The sequence below is a fragment of the Vigna angularis genome, chromosome 6 (assembly GCF_016808095.1).
Source record: "Vigna angularis cultivar LongXiaoDou No.4 chromosome 6, ASM1680809v1, whole genome shotgun sequence".
In the NCBI taxonomy this organism is placed as follows: Eukaryota; Viridiplantae; Streptophyta; class Magnoliopsida; order Fabales; family Fabaceae; genus Vigna; species Vigna angularis.
The window spans coordinates 5,382,663-5,393,956 of record NC_068975.1 but is presented as its reverse complement, the minus strand read 5'-3'; the positions used below and the strand labels follow the sequence as shown (position 1 = coordinate 5,393,956).

General features: G+C 41.3%; 1 protein-coding gene across 1 annotated transcript; it reads right to left on the bottom strand.

Moving 5' to 3' along the window:
- Positions 1–3,352: 3,352 nt before the first annotated feature.
- On the bottom strand, positions 3,353–10,558 carry LOC128197476 (uncharacterized). The gene is made up of 2 exons (XM_052879524.1): positions 6,996–10,558; positions 3,353–6,797 (listed from the first exon to the last, which is right to left on the bottom strand). Exons 1-2 carry the CDS (start codon positions 10,556–10,558, stop codon positions 3,353–3,355), a joined length of 7,008 nt encoding a protein of 2,335 aa, XP_052735484.1.
- Positions 10,559–11,294: the final 736 nt, after the last annotated feature.

Below are 11,294 nucleotides of genomic sequence, written 5' to 3'. Positions count from 1 at the left end.
TAAAATGGAAACAAGGGCTTGGGAACCAGTGCAGAAACTAGGCTTGGTGAGCGATGCAAAAATTGATATGAGTAAACTTGATTTAGAAAAATGTTTGAAAAATGTTTTTTTTTTTTACTTTTTGACACGGGAAAATCCAGATCGGATCGAACCCGAGGAGAAAAATCACAGAAGGAAGGTGGACTTACCAGGCACATTGACCCAATGGATCAGATGACCTGAGCCGTGTGAACTTGTCACAAGAAGAAGACAAAGAAAACACATTTTTTTTTGTTTTTGCACAAATAATTGTTCACACAAATGAAAAGGGAAATTATGAATTGAAAACACAAAATCTACACAAACAAGGATTTTTATTTTTTCCAGAAATTCAGATGCACTGGTTCAGGAGAAACCACATATGCCGAAAGGGCCTAATGGGCTCAAAAAAACTGTTCATCTTTCATTCTCAGATTTTTTGTTACAAATGCAAAGAAAATTACACAAGCCAATTTGAACAAATATACAAAACATCATTCAACAGAAAAAATGTGAAAACAAAATATTTTTGACATATTTTCAAAAGAAGTATACTCGAGAGAAAACCACGAAGGCCATTGGGCCTAATGGGCTCGAGCACTGTTCCTTTTTTTTTCAATATTTTTGATTTATTCAAAATATAGAAGAAGGAATAAAAACAAACAAAATGGTGTGATGTGAAAATTATAAACATGCCAAAATAATTCTTCACTCAAATTTATATTTCAGAAAGAATTGGGTTCAAAGAAGGCTAACATGGTAATGAGGCCCAATGAACCTGAAAATGTCCTTTATCATGCAAATGAAAAACAATTTTGAACACTTCAAATTTTACATCACTCGACTTATATATTTTTGAAAATTTTCCATTTATCATATTTTTGATTTTTTTGTTTTATTATTTTTTTTTGGTGAAATCGGATCATCCAAGAAGTCTTGAATTGGGCCGGATCGACCCAACAAAACCCTACCCGTTTTTCAGAAAAAAAAAAAAAAAAAAAAACAATTTATTTATTATATTTTTTTTGAAAACTCAGAAAGAAATCAGACCGACACCAGGCAGTTGTAGCGACCGGAACTGTAGCTACAGTGGATTTGCTTGGCTATAAGTCGGGAGCTCCTCCGCGTTGGGCGACATTTTCTGATCTCACTCTCTGTCTAAACTTCTCTTTCTCTATCTTCCTCTCTTCCTTGAGCGTTTGAGTTCTGCGAGGAGCCTCTGCCCCCGTGTGCTTTCGGAGACGTCCCAGGGCTGCGACGAGCTTCTGTAAGCCTTCCACTTCCAGGTAAGTCTTCTGAGCTCTAAATCTCTTCCTTTCCTGCTTTTCCTCTCTTAAGCTTTCTGCTCTTCCGATCTTTCCTTCTCTCGCTCTTCTTGTCTCTCTTTTTACGTTTTCTTTGCTTTTCTTTCCTTCACGCTTTCTGTTCTTGCTCTTGATTTATCTGCTTTTATTTCTGTATCGCCTTTCTCTGCATTTCTTTCTGAGTCTTCTTTTCTCTTTTCTTTTTTTTTTTAATTTTAAAAACTTAAAACACTTAAAAAACGCAACTGTCTTAAACTTAAGGGGTATATAGGCTGGAAACCAGACGTTAATCTCCCTTCGTTTGAAGGTATGGCAGAGACAATCGGGCAGAACAACGCCACGTACCCCATAAAATCAGAAAACTTAAAAAGAGAACCTATTTGTATGAATCGAACATGGACAAATGGACAAGGACAAAAGGACGAGGACAAAAGGACATAGATCCGTTTAGGACCCTCTTGCAAGGACCGTGAAACAGATCCGAGACCAGAACCTGAAATAACAAAGACTGACCGGACAAAATAAACTAAAAGGAAATAAAAAACGAAAAAAGAAAACACTTGAAAATACTTTTTTTTTTTGCTTTCGTTATGTTTTTGTTCTTTTTACTTTTTTATTATTTTTTTTTGAAAACTTAGAGAGGAAAGATGAACGAGATGGAGATGGAGAGGTACACCAGTCAGCGGTGGAGACCTACTGACGATCAGGTCAAAATGATGACCCAAATCTACAATTACGGGGTCACACATCCCAGCAGAGCCCAAGTCGTCGAGATTGCGTCTCGACTTAGGGTTTTCGCAGACGCCACTGAATACAATGTGCACTGCTGGTTTAACAACCACGGCAATCGGGTCAGGCGCTGGCAAGCGGAGGTAGATCCCACTGGCACTCAGTTTTCACAACTGCCGCTATACATGTATGGTAAGTACCCTGATCACCTCCATCTTTTTTTTTTGAAAATTTTCTCCTCATCTTATTATTGACAATTTTTTTTGTTTTTTTTTTTTTTTTAAAGAATATGACTGGGTGATCATGAGGGCGCCGAGGCTGCTGAACTTATTCCCGGTTCCGATCATCATTGACGACGACAGGGACGGACGGCAAATCGCTCCACCCATGCTTCTCACATTCCGGACCAGAGCTCCCTCGACGGAGCTCTCCCTCAGACCACCGCAACCAGCTCGGGAATACTTTCGCTAAAATTCCTTCACTTATTATTATTATTTTTTTTTTGGTCTGTAACTTAACGATCACCCGTGATCGAACCACGAACACTATTTATTTGCTTTGCTTCCGCTTTTTTTTTTGTTTATTTTCTGCCCCCTTTTTTTTTATTTATTTGAAATTGTGACTTTGCATTTTTTTTCTTTTGTTATATCTGCTTTTTTTTTTTTTTTTTTGCATTTTTATTTCACTTATCAAAAGTTAAGATCGTATGAGTGTATTCAGAATGATGTCATTGTTCAAAAATATCTCCGACCTTACTGTAATTCTGCTCCAATGATGAAATGAAAAATATTTTTATGGTTTTTTTCTTTTTATTTCAGTCTAACAAAATTTCTAATTTAAACAAAATGATGGAAAACCAGGTTCAAAAGAAAATAAAATTATTTACAAAGAAAATACGGAAAAAAGACTTCGAATGAAATGAACGCCATGAGCATGAAGAACACAATTTTGAAATCATTATGCATATGAGACAAAGAAATGGGAGGAGAAGAACAAAGAACTCGTAAACAAAAATGCACAATCTGAAATTTTGATGACTCTCTTTTTTTATTTTATTTATTATTTTTTTCTTCCACGACATCCTTGAGGTCCGAGTTTGTGCTCAATGGAATATACCCGTGATGCTTTAACTATTATTATTTTCCTTATTTTACCTTGAAACTCAGTGTAATATGAATCGTGTCGAAGAGCAAAAGATGGAAAAGTCGGATAATTTTATTGAAAGAAGTAACACAGAATACAACCAAATTTTCACAAAACAGTGTTAATATCCCTTAGTAGCATCCCCTATCTCGGAATCATCATGCGTAAAACTTTTTTACCGCATCAGAATTGACCGGTAAAGGTAACTCCTCTCCGTCCATCCTTGTGAGAATAAGTGCCCCTCCAGAGAACGCCCTTTTTACTACGAATGGCCCTTCATAATTTGGTGTCCATTTGCCTCTGAAATCCCTTTGTATGGGCAATATCTTCTTTAACACCAGTTCGCCTTCATGGAAATCCCTTGGATGTACTTTTTTGTCGAAAGCCTTTTTCATTCTTCTTTGATACAATTGCCCGTGGCACACCGCTGTCAGTCTCTTCTCTTCGATGAGATTGAGCTGGTCAAACCGAGCTTGAACCCACTCAGCTTCCTCCAATTGGGTTTCCAATAAAATTCGTAGAGATGGGATTTCCACCTCAAATGGAAGCACTGCTTCCATCCCATACACCAGCGAGAAAGGTGTGGCACCAGTGGACGTTCGTACTGAAGTACGATATCCATGTAAAGCAAAGGGAAGCATTTCATGCCAATCGTTATAGGTGACCACCATCTTTTGCACGATCTTCTTGATATTCTTATTAGCAGCTTCTACTGCCCCATTCATTTTTGGACGATAAGGAGAAGAATTAAGATGATGAATTTTGAACTCCTCACATAACTCTGCCATCATCCGGTTGTTCAGGTTGGTGGCATTATCAGTGATGATCTTGTTAGGCAACCCATATCTGCAGATCAACTCCCTTTTTATGAATCTGGTCACCACCTTTCTAGTCACGTTGGCATAAGAAACGGCTTCGACCCACTTGGTAAAGTAATCGATTGCGACCAGTATGAAACGGTGTCCATTTGATGCTTTTGGCTCTATAGCTCCAATAACATCTATTCCCCACATTGAAAACGGCCATGGTGCAGACAACACGTTCAAAGTCGTGGGCGATACATTGATGTTGTCTGCATGCATCTGACATTTCTCGCACCTCCTTACATGTGTACAACAATCATTTTCCATGGTTAACCAGAAGTAACCAGCTCTCAGGATCTTCCTAGCCATGGAGTGTCCATTCATGTGTGTGCCGAACGTACCTTCGTGCACTTCTTTCAATATCAATTCGGCTTCTTTTGTATCTACACATCTGAGGAGAATCATGTCATGATTTCTCTTGTATAAAATGTCCCCACTCAAAATAAAGCTACCAGCCAACCTTCGTAACGACCTCTTATCGTTTTCAGATGCTTTTTCAGGATATTCTTGGGTCTTAAGATAGTGCTTGATATCGAAGTACCAAGGTTTACCATCCACCTCCTCCTTGATGAACTGGCAATATGCTGGCTCCGTATGGCTCTTCATTTCAATCACTGGTAATTCTGTATTCGGGTCAACCTCAAACATGGATGACAAAGTAGCCAACGCGTCTGCTAACTGGTTATCTTCCCGTGGTATGTGGTTAAATGTGATGATGTCGAAACACTCCATTAATCCTTTGATGTATGCCTGGTAAGGGATTAATTTTGCGTCTCTTGTTTCCCACTCTTCCTTCAACTGGTTGATGACTAAAGCTGAATCTCCATATACTTCCAGAATTTTCACTTTGAACTCTATTGCCGCCCGAATACCCATAGCGCAGGCCTCATATTCTGCAATGTTATTCGTGCAATCAAAACACAGCCTTGATGTCATGGGCATATACTGCTGCTCTGGAGAGATTAGTACTGCCCCTATGCCATGCCCCATCATATTCGACGCTCCATCAAATAGTAATATCCATGTTTCTTCGTCTCGGTATTTCCTGCCTTCTTTGAATAGAGCCATGATATCTTCATCAGGAAACTCGGGTTGCATTGGCTGATAATCACTGATGGGTTGATGCGCCAGGTATTCTGCTAATGCACTACCTTTGACGGATTTCTGAGTGACGTATATGATGTCATACTCTGACAATAACACCTGCCACCGAGCTATCCTTCCAGTGAGAGCGGGCTTTTCAAAAATAAATTTGATAGGATCCATCTTGGATATCAACAATGTAGAGTGACTCAACATGTATTGCCTTAGGCGATGAGCGGCCCATGCCAATGCACAACAAGTTCGCTCTAACGACGAATATCGTTGTTCGCAGTCTGTGAATTTCTTGCTCAAGTAATATATCGCATGCTCCCTTTTTCCAGCTTCATCATATTGACCCAATACACAACCCATTGACCTTTCCAATACAGTTAAGTACAAAATGAGTGGTTTTCCTGGCTCGGGTGGACGCAGTACAGGTGGGTCTTTCAGGTATTGTTTGATTCTTTCAAAAGCGGCTTGACAATCCTCGTTCCAAACCATAACCTGATTCTTTCGTAGCAACTTGAACATTGGTTCGCAGGTAGCGGTTAATTGGGAGATGAATCTAGCAATGTAGTTCAATCTACCCAGAAAACCGCGAACCTCCTTCTCTGTGCTAGGCGCAGGCATTTCTGATATCGCTCGCACTTTGTCAGGATCTACTTCTATCCCCTTTTGGCTAACCACGAAGCCCAACAACTTCCCGGATTTTACTCCAAATGTGCATTTGGCAGGGTTTAACCTGAGTTTATACTTTCTCAATCTCTCAAATAATTTCTTTAAGTTGAGGACATGTTCTTCTTCTGATTCAGACTTTGCAATCATATCATCCACATAAACCTCGATCTCCTTGTGCATCATATCATGAAAAAGTGTCACCATCGCCCTTTGATATGTTGCCCCGGCATTCTTGAGCCCGAAAGACATTACCTTATAACAAAAGGTCCCCCACAACGTGATGAAGGTCGTCTTTTCCATGTCCTCAGGCGCCATCTTAATCTGATTATACCCCGAGAAACCATCCATGAACGAAAATAGTGAGTACTTGGCTGTATTGTCAACTAAAGTGTCGATGTGTGGTAACGGGAAGTTATCCTTCGGACTTGCACGATTCAAATCACGATAGTCGACACACATTCGAACCTTCCCATCTTTCTTAGGCACTGGTACAATATTTGCCACCCATTGTGGGTATTTAGCCACAGCCAGAAATCCTGCGTCGAATTGCTTCTGTACCTCTTCCTTAATTTTCAATGACATTTCTGGTTTCATTCTTCTTAGTCTTTGCTTGACTGGAAGGCATTCCTGCTTAAGTGGGAGTTTGTGTTGCACAATATCGGTATCCAATCCTGGCATGTCTTTGTAAGACCAAGCGAAAACATCCTTAAACTCCTTCAGTAGGGCCCGCAGCCCTTCCCTTACTTCCTTTTTCATGCTAGTACCGACTTTTACTTCCTTTATCTCTCCTTCCTCTCCCAAGTTGAGTACTTCAACATCCTCCTGATGGGGTTTTATCTCTTTAGACTCTTGTTCCACTAATCTCAAGAGCTCTGGAGAGGGTTCCGGGTCATCTTCATAATCATCTTCCGTATTATCAATAGGGTGCTCAAAATTAGGAATATCGACATTGTTATTTTCAAAACTTTCATTGTCATATCTGCATTTTTTTGAATTAAAAAAAAAAAAAAAAAAAGAATAAATAAAAAAGGAAAAAAACCGAAGACGAATGCAAAATGATGATAAACACAAACAAACACGATTTGATTATCACGCTGAGCACAAGAGCAAAACATCAACCCGTAAGTCTTGAATCCTAAAGCCCCGGGAAAGCCATAGGATTAATTAAAACTATTACATTTTATTCAAATTAAGCATCACAGGTAGACTCAGAGTTTCCCAATTGTTGAGTGGTGTAGCTGGGGAGCAAGCCCGCACGAAACTTGAACATTCAGAGCTATCTTCATCCTCCACGGCGGCTATATGGCTAGCGTTCACCCATCCAGCACTGCGAAAACTCTCTTTGATACCACAAATGTGGATTTTCTTTGCCCTTGGTTCCCATTTCCCCATTCGAGCCAGACTGCATTTCTTCCTTTCCTCAATCAACCTCTTGTCATCTTCCTTGTTGGGTCTATACCCCAGGCCATATCTATTTTTGTTCCCAATCATCTCCAATGGGAATGTACGTCCTTGTCCATACTTGCCTAAACCATTCCCGTACTTATAACCTTCTTTCAGCATGACCTTGGCTGCCATGATAGAGGTGCATGATAAATGTGGGTTCATAGAAAATGGCTCAACATAGGTGTTTCCCACAATTTCTAATGATTGAAAAGCTGTTTCCAGAGCTTCCTCGGCTGCCTCAATATATCGCGTGGACGATGGTCCACTCACAAGGAGGTCCTCCTCTCCTGATATTATCACCAACTTATCTCCCATAACATATTTCAGCTTTTGGTGTAGTGTGGAAGGCACAACTCCTGCGGAATGGATCCACGGGCGACCCAACAAACAACTATAAGCCGGGAGGATATCCATAACTTGAAAGGTCACTTGAAAGACACAAGGACCGACTTGAACGGGCAATTCAATTTCTCCCATCACTACCCTTTTACTGCCGTCAAATGCCCTCACAATCATAGAGCTTGGTTTCATATGCATTCCATCACAGGGTAGCTTTTCCAATGTTGATTTTGGCATGACATTGAGAGAGGAACCATTGTCCACCAAGACGCGTGCTATAATGTGATCTAAACATTTCACGGAGACATGAAGAGCCTTGTTATGACCTCTCCCCTCAGTGGGTATCTCTTCGTCAGTAAAGGTGAGGTAATTATTAGCGATGATGTTGCCAACGATACCCTCAAACTTGTTCAACGAAATACCATGCTCGACATGAGCCTCACTGAGTACCTTCATCAATAACTTTCTATGAGAGGTAGAATGCATAAGCAATTCTAACAAGGAAATCCGAGCAGGCATGCGTTTCAACTGCTCCACCACCTTATATTCACTCTGTTGAATGAATTTTAAAAATTCGCAAGCCTCTTCCTCAGAGATTTGTTTCTTGTCTGCCTTGTCAGAGGTCTCCTCTACTTGCACCCCTTTCCCTTTTAAATGCTCCTTAGTATTTGCATCCATTGATGTTTCATTATTACTAGCTTCTCTTCCCGTCAAATTTGGTGGCGTGAAGATTCGACCACTCCTCGTCATTCCGCCGATGCCTGATATATTTTCAACAACTGGATCCTGGCTAGAGGAATGACTTTCAATGCACTGTCCTTCATCGACTACATGTGTCCCATACCTCCAAGGGACAACTTTATCGCTTTTGTACGGAAAAGGAACTGGTGCATGGATGACAAAGGGTGATCTTCCTTGAATTACTGGTGTAGGGGTGGTTCGAGTGAAGCGAATTATCAACGGCTCCGGCAAAGCTACATTTGGCTCCATACCCGTTTGTGCAAACACATCCTCATACTTGTCTTCATAGCACACTTGCATCAAATTCCTATCAAGCAGATTTTGTAGGAACCTTTCGAATTCAACGCATTCCTCGATAGAGTGTTCTGTGCATGGATGGAGTCCACATGCTCTTTCCAAATCATAATCCCCGTTTAAAAACCCCAACTTTAATAATTCCTTGAAAATAAACCTCCTGGAACTTCGGATCTTACTTGCATCCCTTATCAGTTCATGCTTCTTAATTTCAATGGCATTTGTCGAGGCATTACCATATCCGGATAACGGATTAGTATCAATGCTAGGTTTATCTTCTTGAAATTTTAGCCACCCAGCATCAATTAGGGCCTGCACTTTACGCTTGAAAGCCATACACCTCTCAGTTGAGTGACCCGTGCCATCCCCATGATAACTACACTTAGCATCTGCATCATAACCCCTAGGGTATGGAGGCTGCAGGGGTATCATTGGACATACAGCAACCAGACCCCTTTTGATGAGGTGAGGTAATAATTCAGTGTAAGTCATGGGGATGGGGGTAAAGTGGACAAAGTTTCTTTCCTGGGTTCTTCCCGGATAACCGCCTTGACCTGCACTCGGATTTGGATTTGCACTTGGCCCAGTCCTCCAAGTGTTGCTTGTGACGGGTTGTGATTGGTAGAATCCTTGTTGTTGTTGAGGCCTGATTGGATGAGCGAAAGCCGCATTGGCTGAATATGAAGGTTGGCCTAGGTATGGTCTATAATTTTGAGAAGGAGCTTGACCTCTCCATACTGGCATTGCCAATGTTGCATGCACGTCTCCCTCTTTTTTCTTTCCTGGATTGAAAGAAGGCTTCTTTTTAGAATTCTCCATCGTGGATGGACCACTTGCAATCTTCCCGCTCTTCATCCCAATCTCTATCCTCTCGCCAATTATGACGACGTCAGCGAAATTGGCGGACACATTCCCCACCATATATTCATAAAATGGTGGCTGAAGCGTATTTACGAACATTGCCACCATTTCTTTTTCAAACAAAGGCGGCTCCACTTGCGTGGCCAATTCTCTCCACCGTTGGGCATATTCCTTGAAGGTCTCATTGTCTTTCTTTCCCATATTCTGTAATTGCAGACGGTCCGGTGCTACATGCGTGTTGTATATATACCGTTTTACAAAGGCGTCGGCTAGATCTGCCCAACAATGGATTCGAGAGGGCTCCAAGTGAGTATACCAGTTTAATGCTACCCCAACCAAACTGTCTTGGAAAACATGGATGAGTAACTGGTCGTCATATGCGTACGCAGCCATTTTTCTGCAATACATGGCCAGATGGTTCTTAGGGCATGTATCACCTTTGTACTTCTCGAATTCGGGCGCCTTGAACTTATACGGTATTTTTACTCCAGGAACCAAACTTAGTCTTGCAACATTTCCGAACCCATAGTTTTTCATCCCTTCAATAGCCCTCATTTTTTCCTCCAGAATCTCGAGTCTGTTTTTAGCACCGTTACTGATGTCGATTCCTGCACGCGCCGCGGTTTGTGATGCGGCTCTTGCTGAAGAATCGTGGTTAACAATTATGTGCGGTATCGTAGTCACTCGTGTTCCTTCAACTGTGATCGGTTCATTCGTTTGAGCACTTACCAAGGGAGCTGACACAGAGGTAGGTCCATGAGTGGTGACTGGCGGGATATCAATAGTTGTAGGAATGGGAAACGACACGTGCCCCCCTTCGATATATTCTCCTACGGAAGGAGTATATCCCGGGGGTAACCCATACAACGGGAAAGGAATCGATTGGCTAGTAGCATTGAAAAACGGGGGATAAAAATGGGCATTCCCGCCTACCAGCGTGGATGAAGACTCTCCAGTAGCCTTCAGGGCTTCAAGGGCAACCAAGATTTGTCCAACCTGGTCCTTCAACTGACTCATTTCAGCTTTGATGGATTCTTGTGACTCTTCCCAGCTTTCCATGATCCTTGAATTGGCTCGAGTCCTGTAGGGATGTCGTGGAAAGTTGGCCGTTTTTTTTTTACTGTTTTATTATTACCTTAAGTTAGATGAAATGCTTCAAACAAAAAGGAAAGAAAAAGGAAGAAAGAAATAACAAGGAAAAAAAATGTGGTGCATGCTAATGATAGGTGGAAATCATAAGATCACGATAATGTTAATGATGGAAATCGATACAAGTTGATACCATACAAAACATCTTAAGTCTTTCATATATAGAGAAAATCTAACAAGACAGGAATCACTTCCTAGCTCGAGCAATGAAGGCCTTCATTTCGCCTACTAGCCATTTACAATGATTAATAAAAAGCATTATCTCGGGAGGCGGGTTAAAAAAGTGGGTCGTGGCTTCGGCGTCCAACACCATCTTTGGGATATCTTCAATTGCTCCATTCGCCAACATAGCCAATTGGGAAAAACTTCCCTTCCAATGCTTCACAGCCTCTTCTTGCATCGCGATGTGGTCTTTCATTTGTTTTACCAAGGCATGATGCCTTTCTCCAAACTCCATTGACCTCCACCATTCCTCTTGCTCTTCAATGTACTCCTCCATCTGTTTTATCATGGAGCGATGCTCTTCTTCAGCCTCTGCCAGCTTCCAACGCTCTTGGTTCATCTCTGTCTCAAAAGACAAGGCCATTTCCTTCATCTCATGTCCCGCCTTTTCTACTTGAACCTGCGCTTCTCTTAGTCTCTTCAG

What these genes read in the sequence shown, in the direction of transcription:
- LOC128197476 (XM_052879524.1), bottom strand. Translation starts at nt 10,558, where the DNA reads ATGGAAAGCTGGGAAGAGTCACAAGAATCCATCAAAGCTGAAATGAGT. An exon ending in ATGCTTAATTTGAATAAAAT is followed by an intron (nt 6,798 to 6,995) that starts GTAATAGTTTTA and finishes AAAAAAATGCAG; the next exon opens with ATATGACAATGAAAGTTTTG.